This window comes from Mustelus asterias, unplaced genomic scaffold (genome assembly GCF_964213995.1).
Source record: "Mustelus asterias unplaced genomic scaffold, sMusAst1.hap1.1 HAP1_SCAFFOLD_1851, whole genome shotgun sequence".
NCBI classification, from domain to species: Eukaryota; Metazoa; Chordata; class Chondrichthyes; order Carcharhiniformes; family Triakidae; genus Mustelus; species Mustelus asterias.
Genome location: NW_027591796.1, coordinates 19,134 through 40,959, shown reverse-complemented (window position 1 = coordinate 40,959; position 21,826 = coordinate 19,134). Strand labels below are relative to the sequence as shown.

At 44.4% G+C, this 21,826-nt stretch overlaps 2 protein-coding genes across 2 annotated transcripts; both read left to right on the top strand.

Moving 5' to 3' along the window:
• Positions 1-4,144: 4,144 nt before the first annotated feature.
• On the top strand, positions 4,145-9,161 carry LOC144488773 (uncharacterized). The gene is made up of 2 exons (XM_078206873.1): positions 4,145-4,221; positions 5,302-9,161. The coding sequence occupies exon 2, from the start codon at positions 5,729-5,731 to the stop codon at positions 6,356-6,358; it is 630 nt and encodes a 209-aa protein (XP_078062999.1). The 5' UTR covers positions 4,145-4,221; positions 5,302-5,728; the 3' UTR covers positions 6,359-9,161.
• Positions 9,162-16,582: 7,421 nt separating this feature from the next.
• On the top strand, positions 16,583-20,963 carry LOC144488774 (uncharacterized). Its single transcript, XM_078206875.1, has 2 exons — positions 16,583-17,057; positions 18,631-20,963. The coding sequence occupies exon 2, from the start codon at positions 18,781-18,783 to the stop codon at positions 19,693-19,695; it is 915 nt and encodes a 304-aa protein (XP_078063001.1). The 5' UTR covers positions 16,583-17,057; positions 18,631-18,780; the 3' UTR covers positions 19,696-20,963.
• Positions 20,964-21,826: the final 863 nt, after the last annotated feature.

Here is a 21,826-nt window from a genome sequence, read left to right as displayed (position 1 = left end):
TTGAATGTGGAAGGAGAGATGTTTGTTCTGTCTGTTGGAAAAGATTTCAAACATCAGTGTGACTGGAAAAGTACCGAGACACACACACACCCGAGTGAGAGTGTTCCAGTGAACTGACTGTGGAAAGAGGTTTAACCACTTACACAGCCTGAAAAAACATCACATCATTCGCAGCGAGGAGAACCCATACACGTGTTCTGTGTGTGGATGAGGCTTCAACTGATTATCCAACCTGGAGAGACACAAGGACACCTGCACCATGGAGAAACAGTTGAAATGTGGGGACTGTGGAAAGGGATCCAGTTACCCTTCTGAACTGGAAACTCATCAACGCAGTCACACTGGGGAGAGGCCGTTCACTTGTTCTGAATGTGGGAAAGGATTCACTCGACTAACCCACCTCACTGCACACCAACTTGTTCACACTGACATGAGACTTTTTAAATGTTCTGACTGTGAGAAGAGTTTTAAAACCAAATACTATCTTTTGACACACCATCGAGTTCACACTGGGGAGAGATGGTTCGCCTGTGCTGAGTGCAGGAAGGGAGTCACTCAGTTATCCAGCCTGCAGGCACACCGGCGAATTCACACTGGAGAGAAACCATTCATGTGCACTGAGTGTGGGAAGAGATTCACTCAGTTATCCCACCTTCTGAAACACCGGCGAGTTCACACTGGAGAGAAACCATTCACCTGTCCTGAGTGCGGGACGGCATTCGCTCAGTTATGCAAAATGTTGGATCACCAGCGAGTTCACACTGGGGAGAGACCATTCACCTGCTCTGTGTGTGGGAAGGGATTCACTCAGTCATCCACCTTGCTGAGACACAAGTGCATTCACACTGGTGTGAGACCATTCACCTGCTCCGAGTGTGGGAAGGGATTCACCCAGTCTGCCCAACTCACTTCACACCAACGTGTTCACTCTGACACGAGACCTTTTAAATGTTCAGACTGTGAGAAGAGCTTCAAAGGCAAAATGGATCTGCTGATTCACCAGCGAGTTCACACTGGAGAGAGACCATTTATCTGCTGTGTGTGTGGGAAGCGATTCACTCAGCATTCCCTCCGGCTGAAATACCAGCACAGTCACACCAGGGAGACATTATCCATCTGCTCAGTGTGTGGGAAAGGATTCACCCGTGCGAACACCCTGCAGAAACACCAACGAGTTCACAAATGATTACAGGAGTTGGTTTCTGCTGTTATTGCTGCTGTTAATCACAAGACTGAACCATGCTCATTCTGACAGTTAGAGTTTGTTTCGGTTGAAGTTAATAATCCTTGTAACTGCACTGGAGTTTAAGATTCTGGATATAGATTATATCAACTTTGTGTCAATCACACGTTTGCGCCCTTGATTTCTCGAGGGTAAGAGGAGACTGATTGATGTCCTGTTACCGACTGTTCCATTGTTGGTTCTTTTCTGATGTTTTGGAAGATCTGGCAAACGAAAGAGTAAGGAATGAGAGAAAGGTAAGAATTTGGGAAATGATAAACAGACTGTGACAGGAAGATAATGAAAGAGCAAATTATAGATTACATCAGTAGATGTGGTTAGACGCTACAAAAATATTAAAGGGACAAAACTAAAGGCTCTGCATCTAAACACACGTAGCTTTTGAAACACAACTGATGAACTGACAGCAGCACAAATATAAGGAAAGAATTATCAGTTGATAACCATTAGAGAGACATAGAGTGGGGCCTGAATTTGTTTCTATTCATTCATGGGATGTAGGTGTCATTGGCTCACCCAGCATTTATTGCCCACCACTAATTGCCCCTGAGAAGTCAGTGGTGAGCTAAATATGTGTCTGTGACATTTAGGAGGGACAGGAGTCTGGGAAACGGTGGAAGGGTGTCTCTGTTGATTATTGGCAGTATTAGCACATTAGAGAGGGATACCTAAGGTCAGGAACCAGAATGATGGAGTGGTTTGGTTTGAGATGGGGAAATGGTAAAGGCAAAATTCACTTGTGGGAGTGATGCACAGGCTTTCTAATTGTAACGACACGGTAGGACAGAGTACAAAGGAAAAGGTAATGGGAGCTTGTGGTAAAGATACAGCAATAATCAAGAGGGATTTTAATCTACTGATAAACTGGGAAAGGCAGATGAACAAAGGTCATGTAGATGAGGAGTTCATAGAATGTTTTGGGGATAGTTTCTGGGAAGAGTACGTTTGAAAGCAGGCTTCACTCGCACTGGTATTATACAACAAGACGGGATTAATTGATGACTTCACAGTGAAAGCATCTCTAAGTGTCAGCGATCTTAATATACATTGCTGGCTATGGGCCAAGTGCTGGTAGATGTGATTAGATGGGTGTTCAGGTGTTTCTCGTGTATTGGTGCAGACTCGATGGGCCGAAGGGCCTCTTCTGCACTCTATGATTCTATGTATGTATTGGAGATGAGGTAATGCTGCTTAAAGAGTTAAAGGTCTGTTTCAAGAACCATCTTGTGTTTACAAGTTGAGCTCTATTCGTGGAGATACTGAGTGCCCCTGGGGCAGGATTTTGGGAAGTTACTGTTAGTTCAGGAACCTCAGGAACATTCACACTTTTACCTGGGGTGATCCCCCAATTGAGGTGGTGAAACTTCCTCATGTATTTCACAGGTAAATCTTTTTCTTTTAAATAAACATTGTTATTATTTGCCATTTCAGGGTCCTGTCTTGCCTGATGGTAAACTCTCTTTTGAACTGAAGTGTTTTTGAGTCAATCTGGAACTGAGTAATTAGGCTCATGCAACCAAGTTAAACTGAATCTACATTTTAATTGTCTGCCCTTTAAACTTGACAGAGAATCTCAAGATGATGCAAGAAAGATTCACAAGAATGATACCAGAACTGAGAGTGCTTTTAAGTTAATGGAGAGACGAAACAGGTTGGGAATGTTTTCGTAGAATCATAGAATCCCTACAGTGCAGAAGGAGGCCCATTGAGTCTGCGCCGACTCTCTGACAATGCATCTACCTCATGCCCTATCCCCATAGCTTCATGTATTCACCCTGCTAATCCCCCTAATCTACACATTTTTGGACACTAAGGGGCAATTCACCATGGCCAATTCAACTAACCTACACATCTTTGGACTGTGGGAGGAAATTAGAGACCTGGAGGAAACCCACACAGAGAAGGGGCAAACATGCATATCCCACACTCACCCAAGGCCTGGGGTTCCTGGTGCTGTGAGGCAGCAATGCTAGCCACTGTCCCACCATGCCACCCTATTCTCTGGAAAAGCCAAGGCTGAGTGCTGACCTGATAGAGATTATGAATGTATATGGCAGGATTGAAGTTATCAAGTAATCAAGTACAGGATACAAAATCAGAACTGAAAATTCTGGTTATCATTAGGCATGTTTGTCCCATTCAAACTATAAATCTCTGTCCTCTCACACCCACCTTCCTCCCCATTGATTGTTCCACGAATTCATCCTTTTCTCCTCCTGCTTTCTTTTTCAATTCCCTGCTGCAATTAGACTTTTGAATGGACCTAACATGTCTTAAATTAATCTTTCTCAACGCCCTAGCTATGACTGTAGCACTACATTCTGCACCTTCTCCTTTCCTTCTCCCCATGTACTCTATGAACGATATGTTTTGTCTTTATAATGTGCAAGAAGCAATACTTTTCATTGTATCCCAATACATGTGACAATAATAAATCAAATCAACTCTTCTCCACTTTATGTGCTAACTCTCGGTTTCAATTTCAGACTACCTCTTGCCCTCCTTAGTATCTCACCCCAATTTCAGACTACCTCTTGCCCTCCCTAGTGTCTCACCCCAAAATTTCAATCTTTATGCCTGAAGGCGAACTGTTTTGCTAATGGGGCATCAATATATAATCTAGTGACTACCCACATGTGCTTTGTTTCTGGGTGCAGTCACTCCCACCTCCACCTTTCATCCCAGTCCCAGGAGTTTGGAGACTGGGCTCCAGAGGAGTAATGGCGGTCGCATCCCCCACAATGCCTCGCGCTGGGGAAATCGCTCAATAGCCCGGGCTCGAATCTGCGCATGTCCAAGAGAAAGGGGAATCCGCGCATGTGCGGAAATGTTTCTGAACCCTGCTGAGGCGTTGACCAATGGAAATTCTTGGAAGACCGGAAGGACTCTGGTCCTCCAGCCAATCAGAGCGCGGTCTTTGTGACAATGCAGGTTGAGCTTCAGACGGACTCAAACTTCCTCCAAAGAGGCCAAGATCTGTGAGTGAAACACTTTCCTTTCTCCCCCTTTCCATTTCTTTTCTCATTCTGGGGGAAATTGGGGACTTGCAGCAACTGAAGGGAAACGAAGTGAATCCAGGGAGGCTGCAGACTCTGGAAAGGTTGGCCCAGGTCTCTCTCTCTCTGAAAGACATTGACATCCTTTTGCTCCCTCAGCTTGACACATTTATTTGTCTGGCTAAAAGGATGGTCTCGTTCCTAATGTTCACAATTAAAGGGCTGGTTTCTTCAGGAGATAGTTGACATTTAAGAGGAATATAGTAAGGTTTGGCATGTTTGGATATGTTTGGTGTAATCTGGTGTAAATTTATGATTCTTTGTGGGACAGTAATTTTATATAGGTCAGTGTTATGTCTAATTTTGTTGTTAGGTTCATATTAGATATATTATTTATGGTTTGGTGATAAATTTCATTTATTGTTATTTCAAATTTGTAATATAGCACTGTGGTGACATACCTTTCCAGTCATTGATTAATTACAGCACAGAAAATGTTCATTCGAGTCCGTGCTGACTCTCTGTAGAGCAATCCAGCCAGTCCCATTCTCCCTCTGTACCCCTGTATCTCACAAGATTATTTCCTTCCGTTGTCCATCCAGTTGAGTTTGAAATCTTGGATCATCTCTAATTCCAGCATTCTCATAAGCAGCGAGTTTGTGTTTGTAAACACTCAGCACCTTAATGAAGTTCTTACTGACCTGGTCATGAATCTCTGAGCAAGTAATACAGCAGTGTTTATTCAACACATGTTTTCCTCCAGAATCTGTACCTATGGGTTGGGTTTGTATTGAGTCTAGCAGTCTGCATCAAGGTTTTCAGGTCTCCAGGTCAGGAAGCAGTGAGTAGGGGTCTGCCACTCAGCATCAATCAGCACCTTCAGGAGAATTGTGAGGGTGTATATTAGATACAGCAGAGTGAGAGCAGAGGGAATATGTGAGATTGAGGTTTACAACTTTTGGTGAACAAAATAGGAATGAATGTTCAACTGAAACTAGAATCGTGTGTTCTGAATTTCTCTGCTGTTCTGACAGTGCTGACTTTTCTAAATTCCTTTTATAGGTTTTGAGAAGGAGAAGATTTGCAATAGAAATCTGAAACCAAATGTCACACCGAGACCTGACACTTTCACTTGATTCAAAAGGACCTGAATATCATCGCTCTTTCAGTCTCGAATTGAGTTGAAGTATGTACAGATGGAGGGCGTTGATTGGATCATTATATGAGTGTGTATGAAAAAAGCGTGTATAAAGAAATGGTGTTCTGTCTGCGTCAAAAGGTTTAAATATGTGACTGGAAAAGCATCGAGACACACAGATCTGAGTGAGAGTGTACCAGCAAACTGACTGTGGAAAGACCATTAACCAATTACACACCCTGAAATAAATATCACACCATTCACAGCGAGGAGAAACCATACTCGTTTTGTGTGTGTGGACAAGGCTTCAATTGATCATCAAACCTGGAGAGACACAAGGACACCCGCACCATGGAGAAACCGTGGAAATGTGGGGACTGTGGGAAGGGATTCAAAGCTCCATCTCAACTGGAAATTCACCGACACATCCACACTGGGAAAAGACCTTTTACCTACTTTGAGTGTGGGAAGAGATTCACTCAGTCATTGCACCTGCAGACACACAAGCGAGTTCATAGTGGGGAGAGGCCACTCACCTGCACTGAGTGTGGGAAGGGATTCAAGGATTCATCTACCCTGCGGACACACCAGCGAGTTCACACCAGGAAGAGACCATTCACCTGTGCTGAGTGTGGGAAAGGATTCACTCAGTTATCCAACTTGCTGACACACCAGCGAATCCACACTGGAGAGAGACCATTCATCTGCTCTGAGTGTGGGAAAGCATTCACTGAGTCATCCTGTCTGCTGACACATCAACGCAGTCACACCAGGAAGAGGCTGTTCACCTGCGCTGAGTGTGGGAAGGGATCCACACGGTCACCTCATCTACTGACACACCAGCGAGTTCACACTGGGGAGAGGCCATTCACTTGCTCCGTATGTGGGAAGGGATTCACTCAGTCATCCAACCTGCTGACACACCAGCGAGTTCACAGCAGGAAGAACCCATTCACCTGCTCCAAGAGAAGGATTCATTGAGTCATCCAGTCTGCTAAAATACCAATGTGGTCGCACTGGGGAAAGACCTTTGATGTGTTTTGTTTATGAGGAGAGATTCACTGATTCATCCAACCTGCTGAGACACCAGCAAGTCCACATTGAGGAGAGGCCATTCCCCTGCTCTGAGTTTAGGGAAGGTCATCAGTCATCCAACTTGCTGACACACCAACAAGTTCACACCGCTTAGAGACCTTTTTTTAATCACAGAATTCCTACAGTGCAGAAGGAGGTCACTTGGCCCATTGAGTCTGCACCGACCACAATCCCAACCAGGCCCCACTCCAGTAAACCTACACATTTACCCTGCCAATCCCCCTGACGCTACGGGGCAATTTACCACGGCCAATCAACCTAACCCGCACATCTTTAGAAGATGGGAGGAAATCGGAGCACCTGGAGGAAACCCACACAGACACGAGGAGAACATGCAAACTCCACACAGTCACCCGAGGCTGGAATTGAACCCGGATTCCTGCCCTGACTATGGGTGTTAATTGAATCAATTGAGTTTAAGAATGTACAGATGGAGGGCTTTGATCAAATAATTATATGAGTATGTTTGAAGAAAGTATGTATAAAGAGTTGGGAGTTAAATCTATTCCAAGTAAAGATTGGTTCCAGTTTCTTCCTTCACCATAAGGCTGTTAGGATTATAACATGGTAACAGAGAATGTTTGTCCAATGGTGAAGTTTGGAAACTGGAGGAAAGTATATTTCAGACAGAAGTTTACAATCCCAGCAGCTTTTGTGAGAGATGAAAGCCAGTGGGAATTGTCAGGGCCTGATTACCCACCGATGTTCTCGGAGCCTGAACCATACGACCAGTGGAAGAATGAAGTGGAGATGTGGACACGGGTTCCATCCCTAACAATGAGAAAACAAGGTCTGGCCTTGGCATTGCCACTGTCTAACGAAAGGAAAATTGGCAGCAAAACATTTTCTGAGCTGGAAATCCACTGATCAAGGTTTGGATCTTTTACTCGGTTTCATTGATGAGATTTACAAGAAAGATGATCTGATGGGTGCCTGTGAAGCATAGTCAGACTTTGTCAAGTTTTGAATGAGGGTGTAAGTATATTTAGCAGATCTGGATATCACAAAAAAGACAGGATTGGAAAAGCACTAATAGGTGAATGAATCTCAGGAATGACGGGGAAACAGATACCGTGAAATTCCCCTGGTCGTCGCAGTCCGGCGCCTGTTCGGGTCAATGCACCTAACCAGCACGTCTATCAGAACGTGGGAGGAAACCGGAGCACCCGGAGGAAACCCACTCAGACATGGGGAGAACATGCAAACTCCACAGAGACAGTGACCCAAGCCGGGAATCGAACCCGGGTCCCTGGCACTGAGGCAAAAGTGCTAACCAGTGTGCTACCCTTCCGTCCCAGAGATAAAGACCGTAACCAGTCTTAAAGCTACGCAAACAATTTTCTTATCCTTGTTAAAGATTAAAAATCCCGCAAAAAGATGCAGGAGAGTTGATGAAGAGTATCTGAGGCTCAGAGAACAGACTAATGCAAAGTGTGGAATGTGTGAAAAGTATTGAAGGATGCTGTCACATCCGATTGTAAAGCTGCCCTTGGCACATGACCTTAACGAGGTATTTACGTGGATCTAAAGGTATGAGACAAAGACAGAAATATTTTCATTCTACACATGATCGACATGGTGACCCAATTTAGTCTTTCTCCAATAATACATGGCAAGGACAAAAGGATGATTCTAGACCAAGTGATGGAGAAGTGGACAGGGACTGGACCTGGGGCACCAGCTAAGTTTCTGACTGATAATGGAGGGGAATTTGTTAATGATGAGTTTTGAGACGTGTGTGAAAACATGAACATTCTGGTCATGAACACGGCAGCTGAAAGTCCTTTCAGTGATGGACTCTGTGAAAGGAATCACACGGTGATCGATGAAATGCTGCAGAAAATCTCAGCTGATCAGCCAAACTGCAAGTTGATAACTGCACTGGCCTGGACGATTCAGGGAAAGAATTCACTTCAGGTGGTTGGAGGGTAGAATCCCTGTTAATTGGTCTATGGGAGAAATCCCAAATTACCCTCTGTGCTGGGCGATCGCCCTCCTGCTTTAGAAGGGACGACAATTAGTATAAATTTTATTCATAATATCAGATTGTTTCATTAAAGTAAGTGCTCGAGCTAAGAAATTATTGTGGATCCTAGAACAGCAGTGTCCTATAATGTAATACTTTGTACATTTTTTTTCTTTGACTCATTGTGAAATATGTTGCTGTGTATTGTTCTGATCCTAATCAGGATTGTTAATGTTTAAAGAGAAACTCAAATACCCAGTGATTAACAAAGAATTGCAACACAAGATTCCACATTTTTAAACAAGAACAAAATTTATACAACAAAATATTAAAAGCCAGCACCATGAACATAGCATAAGTCTTTCAATGATCAGATTATTTCATGAAGAGAATATTAACAACTTATTGTGGTTCTGAGGAGAGGGGTGTCTTTATATGTAATGCTTTGTACAAAAGGAGGAAAGTCACATTTTTTCTTCTTTGCTTTGCTCTGAAACATTGTTTGTGTGGATGTTTTGTGATCCCGGTCGGGATAATTAAAATTTAAAGAAAATTGTGAACACCCAGTGACTAACTAAAAGAATTACATGAAAAGATTTAACATTTTTAAACAAAAACAAACTTTACTGTGGATCTCAAACAAAATAAAATTTAAGAATACAGCACTACAAACTGAATACTGTAGTCAATAAAGACTTATGGTCTAAACCTGTTTTTTAACCTCACCCCAAAAGTTTTTCTTTATACTTAATGATATCTTGAAAGTTCAATTATGTTCCTGGGACTCTCAAAGGAATGTCAAAGCTCTGCAGAATTCACTTTAATTTTCCTCACTTTTCCAGCTATTCTCCAGGCTCCAAGATTTTACGGAGGGCCTTTCCATTAGCTTTTGGCTAAACAATTCTCCAATTTTCCTTTGAGACCTCAAAACTGTAGACTCCTCAGTCCAACCGTGGGCTTCGCTGCTTTCTTGCTGAGGGATTTAAACATTGGGGACACCCCTGATTCCCAATGACCCAGTGGCTTCTGGTCCCACAGCTGGTTCACAGCTCCTGGTTCCATAGCTGACGGCCTCCAAGCTAACTGCAGACTGCTTGCTTTCTGTGAGAAACACCCAGAATTCCAACCAGGGCTCACTTATCCCCGTGCTAACACATCTGTTGGGATGTCTGATAGATATTTAGCTTCAAAACTAAACCTTTTTTTCCTGAGGTCTGCATGAAGAATTCCGTTCTCTAACAAAGACAGGGCACTAACTGTCAGAACCAAAGTCTCCAGGTCTCCAGCTAAAAGAGCCCAGCTGCCCTTTTACACTTCTCACCCTTCGAGTTTTGACATCTTAAACCAACATTGGCCACGTCTTGTGAATGTGAATCCCCTTAGGGTGTTTCTGTCAGATTCTCAGTGCAGGTTTTCCATTTACCTTAAGTTTTAAAAAAAGCAATTGTTGAACTAATTCATACTTCTAAAACATCGGAATTATGAAATTAGATCTTTGCAACACCTTCCCCATGAAGAAATGAAAATGTATCATCCTCGTATTATCCCATTTGAAACATTACAATGTAGACTCGAAAGATTGGCTCTTCTCTCTCCCGATAGATGCTGTCAGACCTGCTGAGATTTGCCAGCATTTTGTGTTTTTGTTTCAGATTCCAGCATCCACAGTATTTTGCTTTTAACAATGTACAACATGCTGTATATCTAAATAGTTGTGATCTTATCAAATGGTGAAGCAGGCTCAAAGAGCCAAATGGCCAACTCCCGTTCCAAAGTCTAATGTTTAATTACCCTATAACCTGCAATAGACATAATAATCCCCCCCATTGTCCACTTCACAGTCACAAGTCCAGCTTGGTAACAGCACACTGCTGGGTTCCATGTCCAGGAATCTCAGTCCACTGAAGATAGAAAATATTATTGGTTTCAGTGTTTTCTGAAGTTTTTCTTCTTATAATAATTATTGTGCAAAGTTCCTCCTGCAAGAGGAGAGTCCTCATTGCTGTTCATCTGTGAATTTTCAACTTCAGTTTTGAAAACAGTCTGTTCAGAGTGCACGTTTTGAACTTTACTTTCTTCCATGTTTGCAGTTTCTCCATTGTTTAAATCCAGAGAGAATATTCCAGTCAATTCCACATTGAAATGTCTTCTTCTTGCTCTGTTGTAGCTGCAGCTTCATTTTTAATTTCATTTCCCAGAATCTCACATTCTGGATTCTCTTTTGGAGAGAGCAAGTTCAAAATGGCTTCTTTTTGTGTCAACAACTCTTTCCTTCATTGGACAAAATCTTCTTCAGCCAAACTGTTGTTAAAATGCATTTTATGTTCAAGCAAAAATGTTGACCATTCCCATCTGGAGACTATGTGATCTCGGGCTTCAGAAACTGAGGAATTGAGAACAAAAGCAGGGAGGTTATGCTGATAGTTTCTAAAGCTCTGGGTGAGGCCACAACAGAACACTGAGCCCAGTTCTGGTCACCACACATTTGGAAGGACGTGAGGGTCCTTGAGAGAGTGCAGAGGAGATTTACCGGGATGGTTCCAGGAATGAGGAATTTTATCCACAAGGCTAGGCTGGAGAAGCTGGGGTTGTTCTCCTTGGAGAAAAGGAGATGGAGGGGAGATTTGCTCAAGGTGTAAAAAATTAAAATAGGATTAAATAATGTGAGAAGGTAAAGTGATGTGAGTAATGTAATGTGAGAAGGTGGGGCGGCACGATGGCACAGTGGTTAGCACTGCTGCTTCACAGCTCCAGGGACCTGGGTTCGATTCCCGGCTTGGGTGACTGTCTGTGTGGAGTTTGCACATTCTCCTCGTGTCTGCATGGGTTTCCTCCGGGTGCTCCAGTTTCCTCCCACAGTCCAAAGATGCTAAAATTGTCCCTTAGTGTCCTGAGATGTGTAGGTTAGAAGATTAGCAGGTAAATATGTAGGGATATGGGGGTACGGCCTGGGTGGGATTGTGGTCGGTGCAGACTCGATGGACCAAATGGCCTCTTTCTGCACTGTAGGGTTTCTATGATTCTATGATAAAGCTGTTCCCATTAGCTGATGGTGCAAGGATAAGGATGCGAGAGATGCAGGGGGATGTGAGAAAGGGATGTTTTATGCAATGAGTGGGAATGAGCTGGAACTCACTGCCTGTGAGGGTGGTGGAAGCAGAGACAATGAACGATTTAACAAGGAAAATGGACGGACACTTGCAGGAAATAGAACTGAAAGGATAAAGGGATAGAACGGGGCAATGGGACTGACCGGTTTACCCCATGAGAATAATCCCGGAACTGAGAGCATTTAACCCTCTGAAAACGCCGGTGTTACTTTTCTCTGGAAAACTGAAGACTGACGGAAGTCTTCAAGATTATGAAGGGGTTCAATAATCCAGTACGGATTTAATGAGAAATCTCTTTACCAGCGAGTGGTGAGAATGTGGAACTCACTCCCACAGCGAGTGGTTGAGGTGAACAGCATGAACACATTGAAGGGGAAGCTAGATACATACATGAGGGAGAGAGGAATAGAAGGATATGCTGATGGGGGGGGGAGATGAAGAGGGGTGGGTGGAGGCTCATGTGGAGCATAAATACTGACACAGACCAATTGAGCCGACTGGCCCGGCCCTGTGTTGTAGACTCACTGGAACAGAGACAAATGTATTTATTTTAGAGCTACTTGAAGGAGAAGTAGGATTTACTATCCAGGATAAAATAAATGTCCTTCATCAGCTTGTGTGGTTCATTTGTGGAAATGTGCTCTCCCAGCCCACTGGAAGCAAAGTCGTGAGAAAGACCAATCCAGCAGAGCTGGACCTTCTGATCCAGGATCTTCTGATCCTCCCAATTCACCAACTGTCAGAATGAACATGGTTCAGTCCTGGGTGTGATTAACAGCAGCAATAGCAGCAGAATCCAATCCCTGTCATCACTTGTGAACTCGCTGGTGGTTGCGCAGGTAGATTGACCGACTGAATCTCTTCCCACACTCAGAGCAGGTGAATGTCCTCTCCGCAGTGTGAAGACGCTGGTGTATCTGCAGGCTGGATGAATCAATGAATGCTTTCCCACACTCAGAGCAGGTGGGTGGCCACTCCCCAGTGTGAATCCGCTGGTGTGCCTTCAGGAAAGATGACCGACTGAACCCCTTTCCACACTCAGAGCAGGTAAACGGTCTCTCTTTGGTGTGAACTCGTTGGTGTATCCGCAGGCTTGATGAGTCAATGAATGCCTTCCCACACTCAGTACAGGTGAACGGCCTCTCCCCAGTGTGAACGCGTTGGTGTATCCGCAGGTTGGAGGAGTGAGAGAATCCCTTTCCACAATCAGAGCAGGTGAACGGCTTCTCCCCGGTGTGAACTCGCTGGTGTGCCTGCAAGTGAGATAACCGACTGAATCCCATCTCACACTCAGAGCAAGTGAATGGCCTTTCCCCAGTGTGAATCCGCTGGTGTGTCAGCAGATCAGATGAAGTAGTGAAGGTCTTCCCACACTCGGAGCAGGTGAACGGCCTCTCCTTGGTGTGAACCCGCTGGTGTCTCAGCAGGTGGGATGAATGAGTGAATCCCTGACCACAATAACAGCAGGTGAACGGTCTCTCCCCAGTGTGACTGCGTCGATGAATTTCCAGCTGAGACGGGGATTTGAATCCCTTCCCACAATCCCCACATTTCCACGGTTTCTCCATGGTGCGGGTGTCCCTGTCTCCAGGTTTGTTGTTCAGCTGAGGTGGCCACACAAAGCGTCTGTACAATCTCTTCCTGGTGTAAATGGTGATGGTCTTTCAAACTATGTAACTGTCACTGGAACACTCTCACCCAGATGTTTGTGTCTTGCTGCTTTTCCAGTCACACTGATGTTTAAAACTTTCTGAAGCAAACAGAACGGAAAGACATTTCTCCTTCCAGATTCAAAGGCTAATGATATTCAGATCCTGATAATCGAGTGACTCTGTCAATTCTTCACTTGATGCTTGATTTGAAATTTGTGTCTGCAAATCCTCCCCCTTTGAAGATCCTGTAAAAGAGGTTTACAAATTTCATCACCGTCAGTTAAGGATAGAATCTACAATTGGCAGTTGTTAATTTCTATGAAGCATTATTTTCTATCTTGTTCCCCGAAAGCTGTAAATAACTGTCCCACACTCTTGCTGCATTACCTGGAGTATTGTGTGGAGCTTTTGTCTCCTTACTAAAGGAAGGATACACTTGCAATAGAGGGAGTGGAGCAAGGGTTCATTCGACAAATCCATGGAAGGGTGGAAGTTTCCTCGGAGGAGACTGGGCCTCTATTCTCTCAAAGTTTCGAAGAATGAGGGCTGATCTTCTATAACTCAACTGAGTTGAGGAGGAACTTCTTCACACAAAGGTTGTGAATCTGTGTAATTCCCTGCCCAGTGAAGCAGTTGAGGCTACCTCATTGAATGTTTTTAAGGCAAGGATAGATAAATTTTTGAACAGTAAAGGAATTAAGGGTTGTGGTGAGTGGGTGGGTAAGTGGAGCTGAGTCCACAAAAAAATCAGCCATGATCTTATTGAATGGTGGAGCAGGCTCAAGGGGCCAGATGGCCCACTCCTGCTCCTAGTTCTGATGTTCTTATAATAACTCTAGATGTATCAATGTTGTTATGATCCTTATGAATACAATAACCTTAACATTAACAAATTCCCAGACAAACCCAATGGAATAAACAAAGGGAAAGATTTCACCTTGCAATAATCAAATTAAAATCAACATCAATGAATCATGCATTAACAGACAAACAGTATTTAAATAGACAGAGTAAATTTGTCTTTAAAAAGCTCAGACAATAAAACAGGTTCCACAAAATCACAAACATTTCCCCCTCAGTATATTTGTCTCTAATTCCAGTTCCAGAGAATTTCTCTGTCTCTGTATTTCCCAGGGGGAGAAAGAAAGTGTTTTCCTCACAGATGTTGTCCAGAGGATGCAGTTTGAGTCTGTGGTGAAGTTTGAGATTGTGTGTGAAGTTTGAGTCTGTGGTGAAGTTTGAGATTGTGTGTGAAGTTTGAGTCTGTGTGTGAAGTTTGAGTCTGTGTGTGAAGTTTGAGTCTGTGTGTGAAGTTTGAGTCTGTGTGTGAAGTTTGAGTCTGTGTGTGAAGTTTGAGTCTGTGGTGAAGTTTGAGTCTGTGGTGAAGTTTGAGTCTGTGGTGAAGTTTGAGTCCGTGGTGAAGTTTGAGTCTGTGGTGAAGTTTGAGTCTGTGTGTGAAGTTTGAGTCTGTGGTGAAGTTTGAGTCTGTGGTGAAGTTTGAGTCTGTGGTGAAGTTTGAGTCTGGTGAAGTTTGAGTCTGTGTGTGAAGTTTGAGTCTGTGTGTGAAGTTTGAGTCTGTGGTGAAGTTTGAGTCTGTGTGTGAAGTTTGAGTCTGTGTGTGAAGTTTGAGTCTGTGTGTGAAGTTTGAGTCTGTGTGTGAAGTTTGAGTCTGTGTGTGAAGTTTGAGTCTGTGTGTGAAGTTTGAGTCTGTGTGTGAAGTTTGAGTCTGTGTGTGAAGTTTGAGTCTGTGGTGAAGTTTGAGTCTGTGGTGAAGTTTGAGTCTGTGGTGAAGTTTGAGTCTGTGGTGAAGTTTGAGTCTGTGATGAAGTTTGAGTCTGTGGTGAAGTTTGAGTCCGTGGTGAAGTTTGAGTCTGTGGTGAAGTTTGAGTCTGTGTGTGAAGTTTGAGTCTGTGGTGAAGTTTGAGTCTGTGATGAAGTTTGAGTCTGTGATGAAGTTTGAGTCTGTGGTGAAGTTTGAGTCTGTGGTGAAGTTTGAGTCTGTGGTGAAGTTTGAGTCTGTGGTGAAGTTTGAGTCTGGTGAAGTTTGAGTCTGTGTGTGAAGTTTGAGTCTGTGTGTGAAGTTTGAGTCTGTGGTGAAGTTTGAGTCTGTGTGTGAAGTTTGAGTCTGTGTGTGAAGTTTGAGTCTGTGTGTGAAGTTTGAGTCTGTGTGTGAAGTTTGAGTCTGTGTGTGAAGTTTGAGTCTGTGTGTGAAGTTTGAGTCTGTGTGTGAAGTTTGAGTCTGTGTGTGAAGTTTGAGTCTGTGGTGAAGTTTGAGTCTGTGGTGAAGTTTGAGTCTGTGGTGAAGTTTGAGTCTGGTGAAGTTTGAGTCTGTGTGTGAAGTTTGAGTCTGTGTGTGAAGTTTGAGTCTGTGGTGAAGTTTGAGTCTGTGTGTGAAGTTTGAGTCTGTGTGTGAAGTTTGAGTCTGTGTGTGAAGTTTGAGTCTGTGTGTGAAGTTTGAGTCTGTGTGTGAAGTTTGAGTCTGTGTGTGAAGTTTGAGTCTGTGTGTGAAGTTTGAGTCTGTGTGTGAAGTTTGAGTCTGTGGTGAAGTTTGAGTCTGTGGTGAAGTTTGAGTCTGTGGTGAAGTTTGAGTCTGTGTGTGAAGTTTGAGTCTGTGTGTGAAGTTTGAGTCTGTGTGTGAAGTTTGAGTCTGTGGTGAAGTTTGAGTCTGTGTGTGAAGTTTGAGTCTGTGTGTGAAGTTTGAGTCTGTGGTGAAGTTTGAGTCTGTGTGTGAAGTTTGAGTCTGTGTGTGAAGTTTGAGTCTGTGTGGTGAAGTTTGAGTCTGTGGTGAAGTTTGAGTCTGTGGTGAAGTTTGAGTCTGTGTGTGAAGTTTGAGTCTGTGTGTGAAGTTTGAGTCTGTGTGTGAAGTTTGAGTCTGTGTGTGAAGTTGGAGTCTGTGGTGAAGTTTGAGTCTGTGTGTGAAGTTTGAGTCTGTGGTGAAGTTTGAGTCTGTGTGTGAAGTTTGAGTCTGTGGTGAAGTTTGCGTCTGTGTGTGAAGTTTGAGTCTGTGGTGAAGTTTGAGTCTGTGGTGAAGTTTGAGTCTGTGTGTGAAGTTTGAGTCTGTGTGTGAAGTTTGAGTCTGTGGTGAAGTTTGAGTCTGTGTGTGAAGTTTGAGTCTGTGGTGAAGCTACAAACAGAAGCTGTTCTGTTTCAAATCAAACTGCGGGACTTGGAAGAAAATGATGGGAGGAGATTTTGCAAAGTCCCCTCCCCCACTCCCTCAGCTGGCAGCCCAGCACGCAGGCGCAGAGAGCGCTGCTGAGCCGATCTGTCCGGAGCAGGCGCAGAGAGCGCTGCTGAGCCGAGCTGTCCGGAGCAGGCGCAGAGAGTGCTGCTGAGCCGAGCTGTCCGGAGCAGGCGCAGTGCGGCTGCCGCCAGCGGTCGTTCTCGGTCTCTTTTTGGAGCCGTAGCCGCCGGAGAAAGAGGGGGGAGGGGGAGATCACCGAGCGGCTTCTCGCTCTGGCCGGAGCCGCCAGCCGGTTGCCTGGAAACCGTGGCTGGAGGAGGTGCAGGAGGAGGGGAACAATGGGTGGGGGCGGGGCTCCCGTCTCCGCGGCCCCCGGGCCTGCGCACTGGAACCCGAGGATGTCACTGCGGTGCAGGCTGGTTCCTATTGGCTGATATAGGCAGGCCTCCATTGACGTCACAATGCGGAAGTTTGTTGATGATTTTCAGAGTGAAACTCCCTCCTCTGGACAACATCTGGGAGGAAATCAATGTTTCCCCCTTTCCATTTCTTTTCTCATTCTGGGGGAAACTGGGGACTTGCAGCTACTGAAGGGAAAGGAAGTGAATCCAGGGAGGCTGCAGACTCTGGAACGATTACAGACGAACATCGGAATTAGCAGGATTAGGCCCAGGTATCTTTTTCTTTCTCAAAGATATTGACATCTTTTGGCTCCCTCAGGTTGTCGCATTTATTTATCTGGCTAATAGGATAGCCTCTTACCTAATGTTCACAATTAAAGGGGGAGTTTTCCCAGGAGAAGGCTGTTTGAATGAACAGTAAATTCGCCTGGGACAGAGATATGTTTAATGTAGTTATATGGTACGTGCTATGTTATTTATGAATCCCTATTTCTCGTCTTGATATATAAAAGGCACTGTGTCAACGTTACCTATTTCCACTGATGGAGACATTACAACACAAAAGGAATCCATTTGGCAACTCAAATCCATGCCAACCCTCTTTGGAGCAATTCAGCCAGTCCCATTCCCTCTCTATATTCCCATTCCCCTGAGTTTCACATCAGAATGGAATGGATGAGAATTCTAGATGAGCTGAGACTGGGGTGGAGTCGGGCGATGTCACTGAGATGGAAATAGTGATGATGATGTGGACATGTGGCTGGAAGCTCATCTTGGGGTGAAATATTTCACCAGGGTTGTGAACAGCCTGGTTCAGGTCAGACATGTTGCCAGGAAGAGGGATAGAGTTGTTGGCGAGCAAGTGGAGATTGGAGAGGGGACTGAAGACAAAGAACAAAGAACAGTACAGCACAGGAAACAGGCCCTTCGGCCCTCCAAGCCTGTGCCACTCCTTGGTCCAACTAGACCAATCGTTTGTATCCCTCCATTCCCAGGCTGCTCATGTGACTATCCAGGTAAGTCTTAAACGATGTCAGCGTGCCTGCCTCCACCACCCTACTTGGCAGCGCATTCCAGGCCCCCACCACCCTCTGTGTAAAAAACGTCCCTCTGATGTCTGAGTTATACTTCGCCCCTCTCAGCTTGAGCCCGTGACCCCTCGTGATCGTCACCTCCGACCTGGGAAAAAGCTTCCCACTGTTCACCCTATCTATACCCTTCATAATCTTGTATACCTCTATTAGATCTCCCCTCATTCTCCGTCTTTCCAAGGAGAACAACCCCAGTCTACCCAATCTCTCCTCATAGCTAAGACCCTCCATACCAGGCAACATCCTGGTAAACCTTCTCTGCACTCTCTCCAATGTTCAGTGGGTTCAGTCTTCCCAGTATTTATATGAAAGAAATTTCTGTTCGTTTAGTACTGGAAGTCAGATAAGTCAGGATGGTGTGTGGGTTGGAGGAACTCGGAGGTGATGGTGTTTATACCCATCTGCTATCTTGGTCCTTCCAGTTGGTGGAGTTGAGGGTTTGTGAGATTCTGTCAAAGTTCTTGTCAAGTTGTAGATGTATAAAATTCCTTGCCTTCACCTCAGCCACTCCTACTTCTCTCTATCTCCTCCCAAAGTCCTGTGTAGACCCAGGCTGTGTGGCAGGTTTCATTCCCTGAAGGATATCAGTGAACCAGTTGGGTTTGTATGACAATCCAGCAGCTTTCTTGGTTACCCTTTCCTCACGGCAGCTCCACAAATGAGCAGATTCATTCAGCTCAATTTCACAACCCACCGTTGTGTTTTTGTGGGTTCTTTCTCACTCACTTTTTTCTGTTTTAAATCAATTTCACAGGGGTTCACAAGAAGAAGATTTGCAGTTGAGAAACTGAAACAAAACATGATATCAGAATCTGATGAGTCGGCCAATTTATTGTAACCTGAATATCATTGCATTTTGAAATTGGAAGAGAAAAGCACCACTCACAGTGGGGAGAAACTGTACATGTGTTCTGTTTGTGGACAAGACTTCAACCAATCATCTGGCCTTTGGGAACATAATTGCAGTCACAACAGGGAGATGGCATGGAAGTGTGAGGATTGTGGGAAGGAATTCAATTACCCATCCCTGCTGGAAACTCATCGACGCAGTCACACTGGGGAGAGGCCATTCACCTGCTCCCAGTGTGGGAAGGGATTCACTCAGTTATCCAGCTTACATATACACCAGAGGACTCATGCTGAGGAGAGGCCATTCACCTGCTCCCAATGTGGGAAGGGATTCAATCAGTCATCCAACCTAGCAATACACCAGCGTGTTCACACTGGGGAGAAACCGTTCACCTGCTCTGAATGTGGGAAGGGATTTTCTCACTCATCCACTCTGCTGATACACCAGCGAACTCACACTCAGGAGAGGCCATTCACTTGCTCCCAGTGTGGGAAGGGATTTGCTGACTCATCTACTTTGTTGAAACACCAGCGAGTTCACACTGGGGAGAGGCCATTCACCTGTTCCCAGTGTGGAAAGGGATTTGCTCAGTCAGCCACCTTGTTCACACACCAGCGAATTCACACTGGGGAGAGGCCATTCACCTGCTCTGTGTGTGGGAAAGGATTCAGTCGCTCATCAACTCTGCTGACACACCAGCGAGTTCACACTGGGGAGAAACCATTCATCTGCTGTGTGTGTGGGAAAGGATTCAATCACTCATCCAACCTAGCAATACACCAGCGAATCCACACAGAGGAGAGGCCATTCATCTGTTGTGTGTGTGAGAAGGGATTCAATCAGTCCTCTAAACTAGCAATACATCAGCGGGTTCACACTGGGGAGAGGCCGTTCACCTGCTTGCAGTGTGGGAAGGGATACGTTACCTCATCGAATCTTCTGACGCACCAGCGAATTCACAAGTTGTGATTGGATTTCAAATTAGGGAGAAACCATGAAAATGTGCAGACCGTGAGGAGAGTTTCAGTTACCCGTCAGAGCTGGAAGCACACCGGGGACTGTTTGAAGATGGAGGGTTTCTACAAGCTGCTCTAAGACTTGTCTTCTCTCTGAAAGCTTCAGGACAGTCTATACTCATTATAGCAAGTATATTTATGGTTTCTCACTGTAACTGAAGTGGGATCTACATCTCTGAGGAATGTTGCATATTTGGAACTGAAATTGTGCTAAATTAGAAATTAAAGTTGTTTCCTTTCACTTTTAAATATTGTTCAACTGTTAATAGTTAAGCTGCTTCATTTTTTGGAATTATATTCAAGCTGTTGTTAAATAAAGTTTGTTTTACCATGAAAGATTCCTAATTTGTCAGTGGAATTACTCCTGAAGTGAAGCATCCGATCCTCACATTTATGCCAAAATCGAAAAATTTGTTTGGATCTAATCTGGCTTCCGAACATAATTTATGGGTTCTGGTCCAGGACACTTTTGGAAGGGATTCACTCCATAATCTACCCTCCAACCACCCCCGCTTCACTCTGGGGAGAGACCTTTTAAATGCCCAGACTGTGAGAACTGCTATAAAAGCTGTAGAGAACTGATGTCTCATCAACGTGTTCACACTAATGAGAGAGCATTCAGCTGCTTTTACTGTGAGACGTGGTTCAGGGAATCCCTGTACACCAGCGAGTTCACACTGGGGAGAGGCTATTCACCTGCTCTGAGTTTGGGAAGAGATCCACTCAGTTTTGAGGTTCGATTTCCAGTATCTGCAGTATCTTATTTTGATCTGATTTTTTGTTTGATTTATTATTGTCGCATGTATTGGGATACAGTGAAAAGTATTGTTTATTGTGCGCTTTGCAGACAAAACCTACCGTTCCAGCATTTTCTGTTTTAGTTCCTTTTGAAGGGTTCTCCCTCTCTCCTCCATCCTCACCGACAACAGCAAGTCTGAGGAGCTCATGAAGCTCCTTTGTCACTAAGATTGAGACAGTCTGATCAGCTGCCTCTGCTGTTTCCCTCGCTTCCATTGGGTCAATATGTGTTTAAAAATTTGCCCAACCCTAAACTCATCTTGCTTTAGTTTCTCTCTGTCAAGCAGTCGATTTAGTAACCTATATTTGTATTGTTGGATATTAGAAATAAGATATACATTTAAGTGAGTTTAATTCGGTGTTTCTGTGTACAGAAGGGTTAAAACTTTCATAGATTAATGTTAAATAAAGGTGTTTGCATGTATGGGGTTTTGGTTTCATTTCAAACTGTGCCTGTATTGTGTTCAGAGAGTTTACAATGTGAAAACACACATAAGTAAAGACTAGGTAAGGAAAGACTTGGCAACCAGTGGCCATTTTGGGTCAGAAATAATTTTTGAGTTAGCTGAAGAGGAAACTGCCAGAACCATTAGGCAGAACAATGGAGTAAGGGCAAGAAAGAAAGTCCCAGAAGTTGAAGAACAGATAGTTCCAGAAACCAGGGAATGAAAAAGGTCTGAGGAAAACTGAAGTCAAAGGGAATCTGAACAAGATACTGTTCCCTGAAGTTAAAGAAAGGTGTAGAGAGAGGCTTCCAGTTAAAGGCAACACACCTGGTGAAGTTGGCTGGCAAAAAGCCAGAATCTGAAGTAATCCTAAGGTTGGGACTTTGGTACCACCTGTGAAACAGTGGTGTTCTGGTGATATGGCTGGGTACCTGAGAGATTGTGTGGAAGCTTGAGTGCATGTGATAATCTGAGGCAGAAGAATAGTGAAAGGAGAGATTGAAATCCTGGAAGTGGATCCTTGCTGAAAAGATCTGAGAGAGTGCGTTGTTTGGGAGAACATTTTTGAGAGTGGATCTGATTGATGAAAATTTCTGTGCACCAATTTCAATGACAATGTTGTAATTTGTAATTTTACACATGACAGAATCTCAGTGTGATTACTCAGCATCAGGTTATACTCTGACCGGTGCAGTGCAAATGGTGGAACTTACTGATCAAGAACCGGTCAGAGATTACATTGAATCACAGAGAATTCTCTCATTCTTGGGCGACATGGTGACACAGTGGTTAGCGCTGCTGACTCACAGTGCCAGGGTCCCAGGTTCGAATCCCGGCTTG

Coding starts and splice junctions, on each gene's coding strand:
- LOC144488773 (XM_078206873.1), top strand. CDS start 5,729: ATGGAGAAACCGTGGAAATGTGGGGACTGTGGGAAGGGATTCAAAGCT.
- LOC144488774 (XM_078206875.1), top strand. CDS start 18,781: ATGTGTTCTGTTTGTGGACAAGACTTCAACCAATCATCTGGCCTTTGG.